Source organism: Pygoscelis adeliae, unplaced genomic scaffold, assembly GCF_000699105.1.
Source record: "Pygoscelis adeliae isolate BGI_AS28 unplaced genomic scaffold, ASM69910v1 Scaffold6, whole genome shotgun sequence".
Classification (NCBI taxonomy): domain Eukaryota; kingdom Metazoa; phylum Chordata; class Aves; order Sphenisciformes; family Spheniscidae; genus Pygoscelis; species Pygoscelis adeliae.
Window position 1 is genome coordinate 6,214,367 of NW_008825075.1, and position 22,462 is coordinate 6,236,828.

Here is a 22,462-nt window from a genome sequence, read left to right on the forward strand (position 1 = left end):
GAGCCTGACATTTTAATTACAATTGATTCTATCATCAACTACTGGTTTGGCTCATCATTTGCAGCTTTGAAAAATAATGTGCATAACAGTAGCATTAAGCTACTTTCCTTTCCAGAGCAAAAACTGGCAGATAAGGAAAAGTAAGTATCTGTATTCAATGGCTTAAATTGGTCAAAGTCATAATCAACACACTTGATACTGGTTTGATTTTTTTTGTTTGTTCACAACATACTTCAAAGGCCAGAAGAGCTACAGACCCGGTCACATCTCCTAGCATTTCTCTGTGGGAACGGGTTCTTCATCTCCCTTTAGAAAGTATGCATATATTAAACCATACTTTTTAATTACTCCCAGACTGAGAAAGCTTGGATCATGTATCTGCCATCTTAAGGTTTCCACAGTTGTATGTTGGATAGAATAAGGAAAGCTGTCATTGACAGAAGGATCTGTAGATTGGCCAAAGGAAAAATTAACATTCTAAATTAAAAACAGTCCCAAAATGTTAGCAAAATGTACCAACTTGTTCAGGGGACTTCAATCTACTTCAGCCCAGTCTGCCATGGTACTTATTTTGTCCATAAGCACCAAAGTGTGAAAACTCAAGCATTTGTCCAGAATTACCGCACATAGACCATTCTCAAATTCTACTCTGTAGATCACTTACAAGTTCCCCATATTCTCTCCAACTCAAACCACCAAAAAAAAAAATCCAATCCTCATTCACACTTTTGCATAGTTTGGCATTTTCTGGAGTTGTACTTTTGTTTTCTTTCATAGCTTTTGAGGGGACTCATCTGTCACATATGCAAGTACTTCCAGTCTAAATCCTTCAGGAGAAAAACTGAGTCCCACTTAAGCAGCAAGCTGTCCAGGACTGTTTTGACATTCTTCTTTCAATTCAAAGAAAAGATTACTCAGTTTTATCTGCACTTTCAGATTTTTCCCTTTGCATCATGCAGCGACGAACTATGCTGTCAAAACTTCCTAGGTAAAATAGGCCAACGATGCGAAAAATGCCCATGCAAACAACCTGGAAACAGAGAGAAACATCTTTCAATTCATTTAAGATCCCAGATTGCAGCATATTATGTACTAGTGAGATAAAAAAAGTTCCAGGCAGGTGCATTATATAACCTCAAGAAAACAAACTCATGAAAACCATCATAACTATGTAACAGTTCAGGACTGAGTAGCAGGTAGTAATCTTAGCTTTCCTGCCAACTTGCTGCTTCAGCTTGAAAATACCATTTCAGTTTCCTAAACCAAAGTCTCCACAGTATTAACAATCGTTTGATGAAAAAATAATCAGTTTGCATAACGTTCTACAAGAAATTGTGACTACGGGGCCTTCCCAAATCTTACCTGCTGAAGACCTTCAGTAATAGAAGTGACCGGTGACATTCCACTTGTCAGTATTGATAGCATGTAACCATCTGATCCGACTGAGCTGTTAAAGTTCCCTTGCTGGATGGAAGGAAAACAGCAATTAAGAAAAAAGTAATTTACCCAGTTGTGGCAAATCATGATGTGTCTTATTTCAACAGGTGTTCTTGATGAACATAGCTGACTGATGTCACTAACAACAAATATTTTTATATTAAAAAATATTAACGCAATTAAGAATCAAAATATTCAAAAATGTTTTGTGCTATACAGCAACATTCCAAAAGGCATTCACTTAAAAATGGACAAGGAAGCTAACTTCTCTTTAGAGGGAGGTGTGCTAAATTACTGCAGATATCTTTACAAGATAGAAAGGCTCTAATTTTATTCTTGAAGCATGCTTACTGATGGAGAAAATGCATGATGGGCTCCCCATCTGTAAATATATTTCAGAGACAGAATTACACCCTAACTCTGTCAGATCGCCAATCAGAACTATAATTGTAGAATACAATACTGCTTGCCTTTTGTTAAAATTAGTTTGCTATCACAGGAGATTTGGCAGGGGGCTGTATTCCAAATGCTAGGTAACAGGTCCTCCTTCATCTATGTCAAGGATTTTTAACTTGCTCTCCTCAAAACTGTGAGATACACAGCCTGCTAAGCAATTCAGCTGGCAGAAGAGGGTGGACAGACACCAGGAAAAAGTTGTTTGGTTGGTTGGTTTTTGACTACTCATCAGGAAAATTGCAGCTCTATAGCTCTGACTCCCAGGCTTCTCCCATTTGTTTCCAGCAGACTTTATGCTGGAAAACGCTTTCTGAAACACTGCAGGACTAAATCTATGGAATGCAGAAGTGAAATGAGAAGGTGGTGTTCCTGAGTCAGGGTTAGGAGTGAATCTATGCAAAGTAGTAGAGGATATGAGACTTGGTTATTTCCCAACATACACCTGCAAGGACTGTGAGTTCCTATGGTACAGAGCTACCTTTTAATTTCTATTTTAGTCTCTTAGCTGATGGCTTGAGTGCATAAAGACCACGTCTGAACTAACACATCATCCAACGTGCTGGAAAGCATGGTGTAGAAATACCAGATGCTTAAGACTAGCGAGGTTAGTTTTCCTTAAGCACCAAAGCAGAATATTGAGTCACCATCCCTGGAGGTATTTAAAAGACGGGTAGATGAGGCGCTTAGGGACGTGGTTTAGTGGGCATGGTGTTGTTGGGTTGACGGTTGGCCTCTATGATCTTGGAGGTCTCTTCCAACCCTAATGATTCTATGATTCTATGATTATGTGAGGTAGTACTTGATTTTAAAACTCACCACCCCAGAAAGACACATCATTTTGTGTTTATGTACTGCATTTGTGAAAATATTGCAAAAAACTTCACAATTGAACACCTGTTGTAGATATAAATCATGTTGAAAATCAAGAGTATTTGGAACTGCAAAATAATTACAGATTTTTGGATTCAACCGCTGTGCTTTATGAACGTGAAATTTCATGTTTGTTTGCATTCTGAGGTGCTTTATTAAGCATGCAAGCATTCCATAGCACAAAGCATTAAAAAAAATTCCTCAGAAAGGCAATACACTTTTAACCACTAAGAGTGGCATTTTATGTATTTTAATCACTCATAAATCACATACTTAAGACATTAAAAGCCAAAAAGGCTAGACTGCCTTCATTTATTGTAAAGTATTTTTATATGAACTCATCTTCAAGAAAAATAAGATAGTCCAACAAGCTTTTGAGGTTAGACAAATGGTATTTGATACATGAAAAGTCAATAGAGTTTAGTGCTTTAAAGTCAGTCATAATCTGCCTTTGAGACATTGCATCATACTGATGCATCTTTTGTTCTGCCTAATGTACAACTTCAGATACTTTTTAGTTCCAAGAAACTGTATAAAATCATTTGTGGGCATGGTGGCAAAAGAATAAAGAAAATACTTCCTGTTCAAACTAACCAGCAGAGAGTACTGTTTCATGTAAATTGATTTTGCATTTAGCTTAGCCACTGTCTTACAGTCTTAAACAAGCATTACATGCGATCCTAGTCTCTCCAACGAAGAACATACTTTAAAAAGATAATTTACTTACTATGGCATCTTTGACTATAACTCTGGCGACTTGTTCTGCTTGGCAAACAGATGAGGTTTCAGAAATTAGCTTCGTCTCTAAGGGCTTTAGTAGAAAAACACCAATGTAAGTTTGACTAACAGCACACAGAAGAGAAAAACATGAAGGTCAAATTTTGGTTTTGGGTCTTTTGTCATGGATGACATCACTGTTAGCAAGTGGTATCATACTGTCACTTAAAACATCCACTTAAAGAAAGGTAAAAGCACCTTCATAAATAATAGTCTAATTTTATGAAGGGAAATGCCAACTTTTCCTTGAGTAGTACTTTTTTTTTTTATAGTTTATTACTAATAAAATATGAAAAAGTGTTTTTTTCCCCCAAGTATTTCAGTAGAAGTTATCAAAATGCTTAAACTATGTCTTCTCAACACCTCTATTAGTTAATTATATCTTTTGCCAGAAATGAAGTAAAAGATAGGCCTGAAATATTTTAAGATCCTACAAAACAACTTTTTTTTAATTTCTCAAACTCCACATGCTGGTATCCACCAAAATCCATCACTGCATTTTATTTCTTTGTGTTTTAGAGCATTTATGCCACTTTACGTCACTAGAAGAAAGCAATTATGGCAGCTATTTTAGCAATCACATATTCTTTCACAAAAAAAACCCCAACAAAAAAACCCTACCAAAAAACCAACAAGTCTGGTCTGTTACAAAAACAAATGGCAAAAATATGCTTTAAAGTATTTAGAAGCATGTTTGTCATTCATGTCCTTTTAACAAATAAAGCAATGATGGAGCTAACTGCACAACAACCTATTTAATACTCAGTATGTTAAGATAGATGGTTCTGTTGATGAAGAAAAAACAGCGCTAAATGGGGAGAAGAGTACTTGGTTGTAAGTCAACTTGTTGTAATGGCTAATTCAGTTACCTTTAACAACTAAATTTAATTGAAGCATTCAAGCCTAGTCAAATACTGGGATTAGTTTAATTCTGAGATTAGTACTTTAAAAAAGCACTTCTAGGGAAGAGCTGAGCAACTACACGTTTCCACAGAAATTAAATTTCACAGAAACAGGCCTATTTCCAAATACCTGTAGAATTACGAATCCTGATTTCACTGCCCAGGCTCACTGAAAACTTTTTTTTTTTAAAGTATGTTTATTTTAAGCTGGGGGGGGAATCAGTGTCTCTGACAGCAAAAATCACATACAAACACCTTTCACACGCTTTCCTACAATGATACGGCTTATGTCATCAGATCTCCATCTCATAACCCCTACGTACTTTTGAACTTACTGGCCAGTATCAACCAAATCTGAAAGAGATACAGGGATGTCAACAGTAATTAAAATACTGTTAAGTTTGGGAAAAAATTAGCAGCTGTTCAGGAACAACAGCTGAAGTTAATGACATATTGAGAAAAAGGGAGACAGAAATCAGCCATTAAATACTTGATCTGGCTAGCCAGCCAAAGAACTGTTATCATTTGTAAAGCAGTTAGGAAGGAGGGAAAAGGAAGGAGGGAAAAGGAAGGAGGGAAAAGGAAGGAGGGAAAAGGAAGGAGGGAAAAGGAAGGAGGGAAAAGGAAGGAGGGAAAAGGAAGGAGGGAAAAGGAAGGAGGGAAAAGGAAGGAGGGAAAAGGAAGGAGGGAAAAGGAAGGAGGGAAAAGGAAGGAGGGAAAAGGAAGGAGGGAAAAGGAAGGAGGGAAAAGGAAGGGAAAAGGAAAAGAAGAGCTTAATGATTAAACACAGAAAAGCTGTATCCTAGTTCCTGACATTTTCTTTTACTATATTCAATGATTATAGACAAAAATAGCCTAGTCCTAAAGAGATGCAAACTACAGAGACAGGTGTTCTAAACTAAGCAGTATTAAATAAATGAAACAATAATAAACGAGTATCTGAACTGTCAGAGCAATGCAATATTGCAGAGATTTAAGGCGCACTATCACGATAGGAGCAAGTCACCCGAGGACTTTATGTATGCTAAAACAAAGCATAAGTCTTTGCTTAAAAGACAATACCTTTTTAACAAGTAAGATAAGTCTCACTGGATCTCTCTGAAAGAGAAATCTTAGATGAACAGTGCATTTTGCTGGTGACTATATTTCCCTGAAATAGGCTATTATGAAGAAAAAATCCCAGAGAATATGCAAGCTAGACAGGTATCTGCAGATGTCTAATTCTGGCACTTTATATGGATGTGTGGGAGTATACATTTAATACAGAATATCTATATCAAGAAATGATGAAGTAAGAATTGTGTGGTACAATCCTACTGATTCCTATACAAAGGGTGAAAGACAAAATGGAATTCAACCCAAATTTCCTATTATACATGATGGGGCGTCTTGAAAAGGCTGATCTCCTTAGATACCAGGTTTCTAGTTCACGGTACGCAAATAAAAAATAGACACATTTTTCTCTGGTTACCTGATACTTCAGTCTGAACAGGGGGCCTGAACGTAGCTTTTGGAATTATACTTCGTATGTAGGGACACGTCAAATGACAAGAGGCAACTAAATTTTTGAAGGTCAAAACTTTCCTTTTCAAGGTAAGCCAAATGAAAAAGGCCTACTGCTGACACACCCTTCTGAAAAGTGATACTGTCATTTGCACTACAAACACAGTGCAAGAGTTTCCTTCCTACTTTAATACTAGACAACAGCCACTATTGAATTGTGTCATTACATATATGCATACAGCGTAGCATCGTTAGTTTGCAGACTTCACTGAAGGAACTGAGGTTTATTTTGATCTGTCACATCTATCAGAACAACTGCACGTTATCAAAGATGCAAAATAGGAATATTGGTTTTGGCTCATTAAGCTTTGACAACAAGACAAATAGTGGTTTTACAGTTTACCATTCCACAACAATATTTCAATTGTGTACAGAAAGACTTTGCAGTGTTTCAGATATTAAAAGGTAGGTAGTTCTTCCATTTAAAGCCAGAACAATAAACTACACAAAATTATCCTACAAGCTATTTAACTCTGACTAGTTAGGTTGATAAAATTGAAATGTTTAAAAGTACTTCCTAAAACCTTAATATGCACCGATTTCAAAAGTACTACGGGAGTGAATGAAATCTGAAACGCATTACTTACTACGAAGGGAAGCTTTAAAAACTTTACAGTATTACTGAAGAACCGTTTACCTTTGTTTTGCTTTCTTCTGCAAAGCCAGGTGTGTCAGTATCTGGAGGATAGGCCACTGTTACGTAGATATTATAAGGTTTTACCTGTATTTCACAAAAGTAAAATAGTGTTATCTTAATACTGACAGCCTTTGCATGTCCCTCATAACTTCGTTAATTTCTCTTGTACCGAAGAAATAGAGCAAGCATGAATTTAAATTGCTTCTAGTGTTAAGTCACCCTCATATTCAGCACTTGCAAGACTCAGAGCTTTGTCAAATGGGAAAGCAAAACAGCAAAGATCTTAAAGAGATAGTTGTGGTGTTTTGTTTAATAAAAATATCTTTGCATTTGATGTAAATTATTTGATGAATCTAAGCATTTTTTAAGACATTTAGGAGGAACGTGAAAGTAGTTTAGTTCTACGATTTCACCAATTTCAATTTTAAAAAAAGACTAAACCATTGCCAAACACCAGTACCCAGCATTCATAAACACAAGGCCAAAAAGACTTTCACTGAGGCCTATTAGCATGCTTTTTTGTTGTTGTTTGTGTCAAGATAATTTCACTGCTGGACAAATATGAGAAAAAAACCAACAAAAAATGTAAAACTCAAATTTGATATCTTTAAAAGGTATACTCAAGTCACAAGGCTTTTCAACCCATGGTATAAACTTGCAAGGGGTCAAAATCTAAGGAGACAAAAAAATAAGTAGAAAGCGTGAGGAAAAAATGGAAGGTCTCATGTCAAGATTGCATTTAGTTATGTATTTGTATGTAGGTGTCATAGAATTACATCACTTACTGCACTACTATTCAGAAACTACTACAATGCAAATCTGTACTCCAATACAAATAAAGAAGCTTTAAATTAAAATGCTTTATCTTAGCCCTCTGAACAAAGTGTTGTAAAGCACTAAGCATTTTTATTTATATTATGAAACATTCTATATTGAAAACACTTCCTGAAATACCACATCACAGGTCCATAAACGCCCTATTTTTAGTTTTGAATAATTCAGTCTTCACAAAAATACCTGTCACCAGTCTGAAGAAAGACCCTGCAGTCATGTTGTTCTATTTGGCAGGCCAGAAGCGATTAGAGGCAGTTTTACCCCACATTCATCGTATGCCTGATCAAGGCATACAACCCACACTGAACAGAACAGGGTGACAGCAGGGACTATGCAAGGGTCTCGAACCAAACACAGACACTTAATATATAAACACTTAACAACTAAAATATACATTCTTAACAGAAGAATAAGGGAAGTAATTTTCAAATAAATTTTACCCGTCTTACTACAATGTACTTACCAACCTTGTTCCACTGAATAATGAAAACAGTGTTTGTTTGGTCTTTAGTCTTGACTTAAGCATACGCTTCGATCATTGCACTATAAAAAGCTCATATATACCAAAATTTAGAAGGGTGAACCACTGTAAACACATTTTTTTTTGTGGAGAATCCTCAAATTCTAGCTTGCAAGTTTTACTGTTTCATATGGTTCACAAACCACTTACCATGGCCTCACAAACAAGTTGGGAATCACTGGCCCGCCCCTCATGCATCCACAGGATCTTCAGCATCATTCTGAACTTAGAGCCTTGAAAAAGTCTTTTACTCAAAAGACTTAAAATCCAAGTCCTTTTAGTTAAAATAAAAGATTAAAAAAATGTCTGCACATGTGTTCAGTTCTAGGAACAGATTCAATCTATTCTCTCTTATGCAACTGAAATCAGCTTAGTTTCTGCAATCCCATGCAGAGCAATAGGATTGTACTGCTGCCAAAAAAAGGGTCAACATAGCACACAGATATCAGCAGTGCTGCACAAGACAAAAAGAGAACTATTGAAATGAAAATGTGCTGTGCTGCTAGTTAAAAAAAAAAGAATATTTTTGTTTACAATCGAAAATATTCAAATTACTGCACACATACCTCCATTTGCAGGGCTTCAGCCAACCCTCGAAGAGCAAACTTTGTTGGAGAATAAGCTGTATAACCAAATAGGCCTAATTGCCCAGCCTGAGATGATACAAACACAATCCTTCCCATTCTTCGTTCCTTCATGGTCGCGATTACTGCTCGACTCGGGTAAACACTACCCAGATAATTGACTGCCATTAATCTCTGTACAAATGATATTAATATGGTATTTGAGCCACAGATTCACAATCCTTCACCTGTTTCGTATTATTTATCAAAAATCCATATTTCAGTCTGCTTTAACAATGAAGTTCACTAGATCTGTAAGTTCTATCAGCTGGCAAAAGAAACAACAATTGTTTTCTATTCTACAGCTTCATAAACTGTTTTATAGCTAAAAATCTCACTTCAAGCCAAACGAAATCCAGTCTATCTACAAGTGTTAATAGCATCCAGGATACTGATAATACTGTGAACCATATGGCCTTCAAGGGAAAAAAGAAGAATATTTGAGGGAAAATCTAACCTAAACAGTATCTAGGAAGCAACCAATTTACGCATGATGTATAAGAACATACTGAAATCAAAGTTTAAAGAGCTTTCTAAAACAGGAAACAGGAAAAATTCTATGTATTTATGCATTTCAGAGATTTTAATCTTTGGCAGGATAAGGGGAAGTCTTTAATTTCACTCTCTAGTAGAAGACCTAAAACACAACTGATAGCCTATACAAGCAATAGAATGCATGATTCAAATTTATTATAAAATTATGCCTATTTAGTATTTTCAGATGATTCAATGTTACCTGTAGATGACTGGGGGCCTGAGGGCTGCAGGCATAAAGTAACGGTAATACAGGGGTTTGGGGGTTTTTTGGGGTCTTTTTGTCAAAGCAGCAGCTTCTCAAGCTGCAAAAAATTTTGCAGAGTTGAACACTGATAACAGTCAATTTTTCTTAAATAGGTTAAAAACATATAAAAAAAAATCTTCACCAGGAAAAAAAATGAGACCATGTGAAATTCAGTGCCTTTCACAGTGCATTAAACTATAAAAATGCACGCCAGGCTTTTTCGCCATCTTGAGGACTCTATCCCAGAGGGAGAATTCACTGTTCTGACCCATCAATGGACCAATAGTGAGGTGAGAAGTTAGAGGCAATCCTCGTAAATCTAAAGATACGTTCTAATTCTGACAGCTACCACAGATCAAGTGTATCACTATTCATACAAAGTCTGCAAAGACACAGGAATGCAATCTAATTGTTAACAGTTGAATAAGAAACATCATATAATAAAATAAAAAAGTATGCTCACTCACTTCGAAAGAATTCACTTCAATATCCTCAAATTTTCCTGTAACTGATGTTCCTGCACAGTTTACAAGCATGTCAACTGGCCCCAACTTCTCCTGAGCCTGGAAGAAGGAATAGAGGTTAAGATGTTCTATAGCAGGGAAAAAACCTTCCTATAGTTTCTTATAATGATACTGTGCTATTTCCATTAGAAATACATCACACACAGATAAGCTTCTTAAGATACATAGGTGAATCAATTACTTCCTCACCTGTTTTAGAACATTCTCCACCTGTTCGTAGTCTTTAGATACATCAACAGAAATACATAGTACAACCTAGAAAAGGGAAGTGAAAGAACGTTTTTACAACACAGTCCAGTAACTGTTGACTCCGAACCTTTCCAAATGAAACAAAGGACAGGACAACAAAAAACAGATGACAGTGATATCTAAGTTTTGTTGCAGCTAAAAGTTAAGCCCTGTTTTTCTTGAAAGTTACTGATTACTTTCGGCAAGATGAGCTCAGAATCTATGTTTTGAAGCACCTTCAAATCAACTTCTGGCCAAAGGAAGCACTGCCTTTGGGTTACCACTTACAAACTGTAAGATCACTACACACTCCAGCTTAGAATCATAGAATCATTAAGGTTGGAAGAGACCTCCAAGATCATCGAGTCCAACCATCAACCCAACACCACCATGCCTACTAAACCATGTCCCTAAGCGCCTCATCTACCCGCCTTTTAAATACTTCCAGGGATGGTGACTCACCCACTTCCCTGGGCAGCCTGTTCCAATGTTTAACCACTCTTTCAGTAAAGACATTTTTCCTCATGTCCAATCTAAACCTCCCCTGGCACAACTTGAGGCCATTTCCTCTCGTCCTATCGCCAGTTACTTGGGAGAAGAGACCAACACCCACCTCGCTACAGCCTCCTTTCAGGTAGTTGTAGAGAGCGATGAGGTCTCCCCTCAGCCTCCTTTTCTTCAGGCTAAACAACCCCAGTTCCCTCAGCCGCTCCTCATAAGACTTGGTCTCCAGACCCCTCACCAGCCTCGTTGTCCTTCTCTGGACATGCTGTAACACCTCAACATCCTTCTTGTAGTGAGGGGCCCAAAACTGAACACAGTATTCGAGGTGCGGCCTCACCAGTGCCGAGTACAGGGGCACGATCACTTCCCTACTCCTGCTGGCCACACTATTTCTGATACAGGCCAGGATGCCGTTGGCCTTCTTGGCCGCCTGGGCACACTGCCGGCTCATGTTCAGCCGGCTGTCAAGCATTGAGCTTGGCCAGGTATTTACAAATAAGCTACTCTCGCTGCTGAGCAATCACCTGAGCTTCGGGGCAATTCATCATCTTGAAAGGAGAAGCAATCTCATCTCACAACTAAAGGAGGGACTCCTGTACTCTTGTTCCAATTTCCATCCTTTCTGTTACTTCAGTCAACTCATTTAAACTCAGTTTGAGGTGAAATAAAACATAGTCATCACCAGTTTGTAACAAGTATCATCATGACCACTTGCCATGGAGCATGTGGACACACACACACAAAAAAAAAAAGCCTACCACAGTTTAACTAACTGCTTTGGCAGCTAGTCACTTGTCAGTTCTGCCTCTGGTCAGACTGCAACACTTCTTAGCTGCATAAACAGAATCTGCTTGCCATTCCTGTACAGCAGGTTAGCTATTCCTGCCTCCCAGCACTGTGTGTAGTTGGACATCAAAGTAAACTTGTGGTGCAAGTTACTGGCAGGTCTGCATGCATCTCCCCTTAGGGCATTTATTACATTTTGGAAATATTTATCTTTCACATAAGTTGAAGAACAAAATAGCAGTTGAATGAAAATGACATTGATTTATTATCTGGATGTCTTTGCAAGGTCAGTGAGGAGGTTAAAAATCACAGTTCTGTATCAAAATTGGTCCAGTTGGTTAATGTATCAGATTGCATACATTAGTTATACTGTGAACAACACACTCAGGAACTACTACAGCTTTTATCGACTACTATCACATTATAGAATTCACCTCTTTGCTTCTATTATCATACGTTCTTTCTTCTGCTACAATATACTGATTACCTTCACTCCAGAGCACGCACCATAGATCCATGCCTAGGACACAGAACATGCTTCCAGAAACAGTCTAACATCCCCAGCTGTTTCTCACCTTTTGTTCTACATATTGCATGGTCTTGGATCATTAATAAAGCTTTCACAATAAAAGATCAATTCAAATCCCAGTGAAGTAACTGGGAATATTGTATATTAGGAAAGGGATTAAAAAAATATTGCAAAAAAACCTCTAAGGGCAAGGATTTTGTTCCATTGCACACCTATACCCATAAAGGCTGCACTGTCAGCACTCTAAATCGCATGCAAACATCTTTAAAAGAACATTTGCCAAGCCGAATGCTAAAATGTATGTAGATGCCAGACTCTGGTTGTCAATGCAACCTTGTTTCATGTATATATCCAAGAGCTGAATGGTGACAGCATATGCTCACATAAAAAGTAATCTTTCCTGAGGATCTTTGCCTCTTGGCTCGACATTGAGCAAACGTAACGGTCTCTGGGCACGTGATCCATATCAGACAACATCTTTCTCTACAGTCTTTCAGCAATCCTTTTGTACAGCTTCTCTCAGTTCAGCTACCTTCACTTCCCAGCTTCCGACCTGCTGTTCCAGTGTGAGCTCTGCCCCAGACTCCCCGCTTTCTCCAGTTCTGTTCTTTGCATTTAGATCAGGCAGGCTTCCCTGTGACCTTGTCTACAACCCAACAATAGCTACAGAAGAGCCAGCCTACCTATCGCTCCCACTGCCTATGCTTCACCTGGCTGCAAGTCTAAAGCTGCTTCCGCAAAAGCAGTCCTGTTCAGTCCACACTGGAGCTCGCTCAACCTTGAAGGCACTTTCTGAGATTTTAACTGAAACTTTTATGAACACGCACCAAGTAATATCCTTTTAAAAAGTCTGCATCTATCAAGCTTGGACAGATTTTAACAAGAACATCCTGACACACTGTTAGACAAGGAATTAACTTTAATGCTAAGCTTGGGAAATTACTAGAGCAGCTAAAAGAAAATGGTTATTGGGATTATTTATTTATTTATTTTAAAATGGGCAAAATATAGTTTCTCCTCAGCTCAAATGGCTTAGTTTTTCAAATAAAGTTGATCTGAGTAAGGCAGCTTGCACAGAAAGAAAAAAAAATCGGCTTGAGCCACGTGACAAAAATATAAGGAGGTGAAGGCAGGATCTTATCTTATAAATGGAGGTATTAAGAAAATTTTGTATCAGCTAATACTAACATTATTGCCTCCAAATATTCAGCTTTTTCCATTGCTTCTTTTCAACAGAATATCCAATTTATCAATTCAAATTCCTTTTCACTGACAAATAAATGGCTTGTATTTGTAATCATGAAAGTAACGAAAAAGTTCTGGAACACAAGAAAGAAGAAGTCAAAGATGTTAACAGTCTGAATACTGTTTCCCCTCTTCCCTTGATTATTAGTACTGCGAAAAAATAATTCTAGCATTTCATCTTCAAGTCGCATATTTTGAACATAGCAAGCTTACCTATTTTAAGATACTACCTCCGCAAGCTCTAAAACAGTGTCTTTATGCACGAGTGCACTGTCTATTCACCTAAGCAGCTTCAGCGTTTAGAAGTCTCAGAGCCAATACAAATTTAACTTGTGTATCTGTGGTATTCCTTTTCCTGGCAAAGTACTGTAAGTACGATATAGTGAACTAAACCTGGAAACAAGCATCTAAACTTCTTTCCCAAGACAATCGCTGTATTTATGAATTGCAAAAAGCAAGAGGTTTGAAAAAAAATCGGTTCTTCCACTTCATCTTGAAGAATACGAACACTTATAGAGTGACAGTAAGTTGAACTACCCAAAAAAAGCATACTACACCTACAGCTGAAGACATCAATCTTTTTCTCTAAGAAAAGCAGGCTAATGCACTAGCTAGGCAACAACAAATGTAGCAGAAATCAGAACATCTCATGTAAGACGACTGGTATTTTTGAATTCAAATACTGAGTCCTCGCTCATTTTTGTCAGACAGCTTTGTTTCAAAGACAAGACTACTGAACTATGTTGTAATGACTATCTTAAATAAAACACACAACAGCCACTGTTAGCAGTGATCTTACCTGCTTGTCATTAACAGAGTACTTTTCTATTTCCTTCTTTGTCTGCAACAGCTTCTTCTGAAATGGATATAAGAACAGCTAAAGCATTACAGTTCTGAGAGCAATATGAGTCTTCAGTATTTCAATAAGGCTTCAAAAACATTCCCTAAAACCCCAAAAAGTTATCCTCAACTAGTTCTAACACTTTACTATTGCCGTTTTACAGATTTATGAATATATGATGAATACACGAACTTCATCAAGCTACCAGAACTCACCTATCTGTTTTTTCACTTCATCTTCTAAAGCCAGTAGCGACTTCCGTAATAGACTTAATGCTTTTGCTTCATACAACTACACAGAGCACCTAAGACTGTAGGTATTAATTTTTCTCTTGTATTTTGGTTCTATTTTACATTTATGTAATATTACATAAACTATTCTGCAGAACAATCGCTGTCATGGAATTATCATAAAAATTAAACTGAAATTTGGTAAATTCAAATTGTCGTACTCCTTTCAAGAAAAACTGTGTTATTTCTGGCTGCTTTCAAAGTTACGCAAAATAAGTTCTCAAGTGCAAGTAAATTATCAAAGACAGCTGGGACTGAGGCCCCCCCCCAAAAAGTAAGTGCTTTTATTTCTTGAATAATTCGTTTTTTCTCTACAAATAAAATAACAACCCATTATGAAAACAGAATCATTGCAACTAAATTCTGAATACCTCTTAGTTAAAAAAAACAAAGCAACCCTTTTTCCTCCAAAGCTGTTTTGATGAACAGTTTTTCACTAGTAAAAAGTATGACATAATGCTGATTAGACACCAAAATATTCTGTGAATTTTAAGAATTCTCTTTAATTTCCCAGTTGTCGCTTACTGTAGGGCAATTCTACAGTTTTAAAGAATATAGGAATTTTTCCTGCTTTTGTCTTCTGCCACAGATCTAGACAGTGAAATAATAATGCCGTTAACAGAAGTGATAGCACTGGCAGAGTTTTAAGGCAAGCTAATCATAAATTCCATGCTGGGCTACACTCCTTAAAAAGGCAGCCACCTCTCCTCTTCAACTGCATTAATTTGAAATGCTTAGGATCTCCTTAAAATATACACTGAAGAAAGTATGAATAATTATCAATTCCAAAATTATTCCCCACCTATACAGATTTTGTGAACAGAGTTTATTTAGCCAGTAAAAATACACATACACTTACCTCATCCCTTGCAATCAGTGTTATGAAAGCACCTTGCTTATAACATTCAATAGCAATACATTTTCCAATTCCACTGGAGCCTCCAGTTACCTAAAAGTTATTTGAAAATGGCAGTGTTAGTCCACTATTCTCATCCTTTCTCCCATATGATGAGAGTCAAATCAAATGAAAATTCTAAAAATATTCTGAGATTAAAATATCACCCAATGAGGTATGAATACAGAAGATACTCAATAAGTAAACTAACTCTAGTGTATGAATGAAAAAAGATCTGAATAGATTGATGAGCGTTTGTTTCTACCCCAAAACCAGTTTTACCTCAGTGGTATTTTTTGCTCATTTCTTATGTCAGGCACACTTAGACCCACTCCCACATGGGCTCTCTCACATGCTTTTGACTAAGTTCTGTATGTTATTTCTAAAAGACAGAAGTAGTTAGAAGTCTGAAATCACTATTAATGTTAGCCATAATAATACAATTACATACTGCCCCTCCATACCTGATCGCAGTAGAAATTATTTGTAAAATTAACAATTGTAGATTGCCTGCTGAAGATACCATCATAGCAACATAAACAGAAAATACCTTCTTTCTTATTAAAAAAATTACATTAATTCAACAGTTGGCCCTCTGTGGAGTATTTCTCAGTCCCTCAATCTGGACCTTCAACTGTCTGTGCCATCCCACAATTGCGGTTTTGTGGGGATGCCAGCACCTAAACTTCCACTACCTTTTCTTCTTCCTCTAAACTGTAACACTGAATAGTCTTATACGCAAACAAGAAATTAATAGTTCATCTACAGACAAATGCAGGGTGATGACTACAGCCCTGCATCATATGTTGCAGGAGGATACACCGCCAAACGATACTAATATACATGTTAAAGTCACCTTAACACCTCTCTCACTCCCCTCAATAAACCTGGAGTTCATAAACTCCATGCGGAACAAGATGTAGACGACAATCCTGACCTCTCTTTTTGACTAAAATAAAAATGTCTGCCTGCCTGACACTGCCTTTAGATGACTTGTTCATTTAAGCCCAGTCTCAGTCTGCATGTGCCTTCAATCCTTAAACAAACACTGGTATCTTCCTTATATACCCAAATTATTTGGATTTTCTTTTAACAGCATATCAAAAGGCTATAATTGAGAAAATATTGGAACAAAATGACTAGAAGCTGTTATTGTAAAAAAATTCTGTTAGTGAAATGAGTTCTGAAATACAGATTTCCTAATAACTGGGAAAAAAAGTGATTGGGGTTGCTCTGAAAATCATCATTTTTTGTTCTTTATCAAAACCTTTCAAAAGACTTCAGAAAAAGTAAAGTATCACCTGCATTTTAAGTATGAGAAAATGGAGGCATTGAGCTAATTAGTGGAAGAGGAAAGATCCCCAATCTCTAACTACAGACCCTATCAAAAGCCTTGTGTTGTCTCTCCTCATCTGCCAATGCCTCAGAGTTTTGTTTTCAGAGACGCATTATCCTTAAAATTCTTTCCACTTCTGGAGGCAGTAAAGTCAAAAGAGTCAGAAGTACCTTCCCATGAATGACTAAACTCTTCTCTCATATGAGTATTTTAACACTAACCTTCAAAATAGCTTAGTGTAAGTCAAATAATCCCAGCAAACATTTGCAACATGGTCCATGGTTTCTGACTGGTTCGTCTGCGGTCACAAATTGGCCAAGAATGGGTGTAAAATTCACAAAGACTAATTTCAGCTCTTTAGGCTTCCTCTATTATTAGAGATAGCTGCTTCAGATTAGCTTCTAACTGGTTCTGTTTGCAAGATTAGCTTCACACTACCCTAACCTTCGAGGATGACTCCAAGATGCATGTCCTGTTCTAGAAATGTGAAACCTGGTCTGCAGTGTTCTGAACCAAGGATGACTGCTTTCGAAGTAAATGAAGTCTGCAAGAGTGCAAGTGTTAGTTAACCATTCGGGACTTCAGAGAACCCCAGAATTAATTTAATGCTTCATGATGGAAAGAAGTTAAGAATTTTAGTGTATTCGCAAAATAGCTTGCAAGATTCAATACATCTCTGAAAAGATTAAAAGACTCAGTTTGATACATTCAGGCAGACCTCAGTTCCACAGCACTCGTGAGCTGCTTCCACAGATTTTCAACAGCAGCAGGCACACCAGCACATGAAATAATCAATGTGCATGGAAGACTGCTCCAATTCCAATTTTTGGCATAGCACTGAGAGACAGCTGATTACTACCTGCACAAACTGCTGAGTATCGTGAACAGGTCAACTACACCAGTGCTTGAGGAATTCTTTGAAGGTGAAGGTACTGGCACGAGCCTCTGGCTTGTCAGACAATGCTAAAGTTCATTTCAGAAAGACAAGGTCTTAAGTCATGCAAGAAACAGAAAAAGGAAGTTTTTATTCACAGTCACACACAAGAACACTGGATAGGGCTCAGGTCAGTGACAAAAGGCAATATCAATTAGCTGGAACTTTAGCATTTACGTGGAAGGCTGTTACTAGTATGTGGGAGGTTGTTACTAATACACACATCTTTCAGGAACATTCACCATGAATGCTAATGTAACAGGAAAAAAAAATCCCTAACAATAGTGAAAACTTTGCTTTGTGCTACAATGAAGTTAGCCTAAGCAAATCTATGAAGTCTGTTAGGTAGGTAAGTTGTAACATAGATGCTCAGAATTAAAGGAAGAGTACACATCTACTCCATTACACAAGACGTTATTACGGTTACTTACCCTTGTGGCCAATAGTTCTACAGTGCTACTGCATTTCATTAGTTCGAGACATTTGAATTGCCGTTGATCCCATTTTTAAATTTCACTGTAACCCAGCCTCAGGGGAGTTAGCAAAAATAAAAATCTGATCACAGCAGCTCAAAACACAGACTAATTTCTTGACAGGAAGGGACAATTAAATCCTAGTATTAATTCAGATGTTCAGAATGCAATGCTACCAGCCCTCGAGCACTGTTATTGAGCTGTTTCTGTGTTTGAGAACAACAGGTACCGAATTAGCCATTCCAAAAAGAGTCTGGCTCCAGCTTCTCGAGCTATGATCCTTGATAACAGAGTTCAGCTTCTAAAGATCGTAGGGTTTATTTCCCCCTTGATAAATGGAAATGTTGGGGTGAAATACAGAGAATTGCTGTGTTTGCCTTTCAAATTTGAGATACTGGAAATTCACTTCAATTGATGAGACAGTCCAACTCCAAATTAACAGAACTGTCATCAGGAATGATCAAAAACAAGACTTGATTGATATGGTATCTCCAACAGAGCTTATTAACTTTCACTTAGCACTGGATGCAAGCCGGCTTCATGCTTTTAGACAGTGCTCTGACAGAAGGTATTTAGTTCCACTGAAACAGAACATCCCTGTAATCTGCTCTAAGTGGTCAGTATGCCTGACTAGACTCAAAATGACCTCTTGTCGAACCACTCGGATGCATCCAAGCCACAGATTGTATCACTCCCAACACAAGAACTACAATGCTGAGACACCAAGATTGGCCATCCTTAAAGTTAACTGCAGTTATCAAGTTGGGCTCTGCACAGAAGTGGTGAAACTACTTCTAGACTAGAGATGACCCTTATGCATGTGGATTTGGCATGATCATCCTGAACTACGTCCAAGCGAAAGGCCCTTTTCAATCTGAATGGGAGACAGCCCCAAGCAGAGAACATCTTTACATTTCCTGCCATTGTTAGTCCACAAACTTTGATAAACTGCATTCCTATCACCGAGTTCTTGGTTTTTTTCGCAGAAATTTCAACTTGGTTTTAGAAACATTAAGGCTGAAACAAGAGGGAGAAGGTTAGCATTGCTATTTCAGCAAAGACAGTTTCTCAATCACTCATGAAATTTACAGAAGGCTGCTTTTGCCCTAACACCTTAATTTTTTGTTGCATTCTGCTCCATCAAGCAAAGTACCTTTGTAGAGAAATGGAAAGGAAAAGCAGAGAGAATGTGGGTAGGGCAGGTGTAACACCCCTGACAAAGGGCAGTTAAATGTGATGCAAGTAAGCATGATGCACATGAAGCAGTGATGACTGCCTTATCCTATTTTCATTTTCCTGTCTACTGTTACAACCAGCTACCAAACTAATAGCTTATGCTCACAGAATAGGTGATGTGTGCTAGCATGTAGCCTGAGACCCAAGGAGAGCATTAAAGCCAATGGCAAAATAAAAAGTGTATAAAATAGTCTTCCGGATTTCGAAGCATGGAGAAGTACAGCACAAGAAGCAGCAGCTCTGCAGCACAAAAATAACTTTTAGACCCTTTGAGAACACTTTCCTAGTCATGCTAGAAACAAAGCAAGTAGTATTAAACATCTAAAAAGCATTTAGTTTTAAATAAGCTAAACCTGATGCTTGTGCCAATTTGATAGCAGAAAAGTCCTTTTTATTTAATGGTGCTCACTGGGCTCACCAAAATACATAGCAGATTGGGGGAGGGGGAGAAACCCCAAGATTAGACCATTAGTAATTTAGAGTTCTGTAGACTCTCACTCTGAATAACAGTCCTATTCTTGTCTAAGAGAAAACAGATTCCTCCAGAAGGCATGCCTCGCCTAACACAACGAGTGCTTCCATCATGCAAATGACTCTGGGAGAAGACAGAGAGAAAAAACCCACAAGTTTTCTGCTTCAAATTTCTATCCCAAAAAGCAGCCAGTCAGTTACTTAGCCATAACTCAGACATCTATTAACCGTAACTGTTAGGAGTGAAGAGAAATACTTTTTATGAATGATTAAGAGTGAAAAGAATGCTGTCTTAAGTTGGAAATTCAGTAACTGGTATGTAATAGCATCTGAAGTTGCCCAATGACCTTCCTTCAGAAATGTGACAGATATATTTTCCTGATACTTTCAACAGGCCCCCAGAAAGAAGTTTCTAGACAAGACTGACTTTTTTCTGCTTCAGAAAAACAATTTATTCAAGTATATCTTGGAAAATTATATTTACTGTGCAAAGGTAATCACTTGCCCTCTTGAGAGGGCTTAACCAGCTAAATATGTAATTTGTGGGTTTTATTCCTTTATTTCAAGGGTTTAACTGAGGCCTGACAAAGATTACCAAATGTTAATCTACAGTCTTATCTGAATCAAGTCATAAACTAAAAAGAATTTATACATGCAGATCACAAACAGATTTTGATATTTTTCTACGAGACGACTTCAAAGAAGTCCTTAGATAATGTTACGGTCCTTAAGTATTTTCATGAAGTCTCTTAGTCATTTCGGTAGCAGAGAACACTTACTCCCAGTATACAATGTAAGAATTCACTTTACACACAGTGTGGAAAGCCTCCCTCAACAAAATTTCTGATTTACAGTACCATCATCCAATATTTTTCCTTATGTATTACACTAGAAAATTTGAAATCCAAATGTATACATGTCCAGCATTATTAACAGCATCTACAGATCTAAGAACTAGTGAACTCTGAAACAATTGCTCCATATTTCGTTAGTTTGCATGAATACTTTAAGAGCATAACTAAAGCCAAAAGAAAATGAGTAGCTGTGCCAGTGGTGACAGCAATAAAACTGTTTACCTGAAGATTTTGATTTGTATCATCAAGTCAAATATATCTACAGCCTTTTACTCCATCAACATATTAACATAGTTACTTCTCTAGCTGGACTCCTAATTTTATAAGACTTGCAGGAATACTGTTTTTGAGACTTCCACTTGTATCAAATTGATCTTAAACTGCTAATATAATTAGCGGCAGTGGTTATAAGGAGGTTTCTCCAACAAGAATATTCTCATCATTTTTAATGTGAACTTTTTTCAAATGAACCATTCTGATTAGAAAAAACAGCACAGTAGCTTTTAAGGAGTTTAACCACATAAAGAACAGACAAAACTTGGGATAATCACAATATATAAAAAAACCCAAACCAGCAAAATTTTGGAATAAAATCCATTAAACCTTTTATTGTTTGCTATTCTATTTCTGCATAAAAGTCGCAGAAGGCCCTTAAGTCTGCTTTACCTTTGCTTTCACAGAGTATTGAAGGGTTCCTAAAATCCTATTGAAGGGTTCCTCCTTAACAAGCATTACTTCTGTGGGAAGAGCCATAACCAGAGAACCTTAATGCCTGCTCGAACACACATTACACAGTATATGATGCTGTAAAGCCAGTCACAGCATCCAAGTAACACCTATTGCATAAAGCAACTTGGGAATACTGTTGCAACTTGGACAGGCCTAAGTTATTCTGGGGACAGCTCCATCCTCCAAAGAGGAGCTCCAAAAATAATAATAAAACCTCAAAAACAAAACAAAAGAGGCACCACACAGAGCTCAAAAAAAAAAAGAATTCTAGAGTAGCTGTAAATTCACTTGCACCTAGAAGGTCTAACTTCTGGATTATCCCAAACTCCCACCATAATAAAGGGCATCTGCAAGCGCTACTCACCCCTTAAAAACAAATTTAACCGAACAGTAAACTACATGTATGTTCTATCTTCTCAGCATAGAACATACCTTAGAGATTTAAAGCTAAGTTAAAAGAGCTGATTCTAGGACCTTGATTCTTTCAACTGCTTAACTCACTTGCTCTCATGCATCCAAATTCACTACTTTGTGATCCACCTGAAAGCACCTGGGTATTGTTCTCCTTCTCCCCCCCCCCCCACACACACACCCATACAACTTCTAGTGGTGTACTACTCATGAACTGTGTCAACAGTATGTTCTTCTGAAGATTTCCTTCTAAAGACTTACTTCTACCATCTTGACTACAGTAAAAATATTGCTCATAGACATCGGTATCTATGTACTTAAAGTCAAAAAGGTGCATGAGTGTCATCTGATCAATTCCTTTGTATTAGTCTTCCCACTTCCTCACATCTGACTTGTTTTTTAGACCAAGGAAACCATAGATTTTGCCTTTTGTGTACGAGTGCACACACCACTTAAATACCTTGGGAGATGCTAAAAGAAAACAGAACTCAAAGTACCCGGTAACTTCGAGAGTACAAAAGCAATGTCTCAAAAAGTCAACATTAAGACTGAAGACGGTTTGGATTTCTGGTGACTCAAAAGATTGCCTTAAGCCAACCGAGATAGACAGCGGTTGTCAGAGTCACCCGTACAAGTCGTTTCCTTATCACTCGGACTTGTGGCTCCCATGTTTTGGTAGCTTGGGGTGCTACAGCTAGCTGCCAAGACTCCTTGCAAACCAGCGGGCACCCCTAACGCCGAACCTCCCCAGCGCGGGCCTTTGGCACCGGTGCCCC

General features: G+C 37.6%; 1 protein-coding gene across 1 annotated transcript; it reads right to left on the bottom strand.

Annotated features, from left to right (window-relative positions):
* Positions 1–518: 518 nt before the first annotated feature.
* On the bottom strand, positions 519–16,149 carry KDSR (3-ketodihydrosphingosine reductase). Its single transcript, XM_009326700.1, has 10 exons — positions 16,099–16,149; positions 15,207–15,296; positions 14,016–14,072; positions 10,114–10,179; positions 9,868–9,963; positions 8,563–8,754; positions 6,643–6,726; positions 3,491–3,574; positions 1,363–1,464; positions 519–1,030 (listed from the first exon to the last, which is right to left on the bottom strand). The coding sequence occupies exons 1-10, from the start codon at positions 16,147–16,149 to the stop codon at positions 911–913; spliced, it is 942 nt and encodes a 313-aa protein (XP_009324975.1). The 3' UTR covers positions 519–910.
* Between the last annotated feature and the right edge of the window lie 6,313 nt (positions 16,150–22,462).

What these genes read in the sequence shown, in the direction of transcription:
- KDSR (XM_009326700.1), bottom strand. Translation starts at nt 16,149, where the DNA reads ATGGAGTTTATGAACTCCAGGTTTATTGAGGGGAGTGAGAGAGGTGTT. An exon ending in GGAGTGAGAGAGGTGTTAAG is followed by an intron (nt 15,297 to 16,098) that starts GTGACTTTAACA and finishes AATAACTTTTAG; the next exon opens with GTAACTGGAGGCTCCAGTGG. An exon ending in TTGAAGTGAATTCTTTCGAA is followed by an intron (nt 8,755 to 9,867) that starts GTGAGTGAGCAT and finishes TCATTTGTACAG; the next exon opens with AGATTAATGGCAGTCAATTA.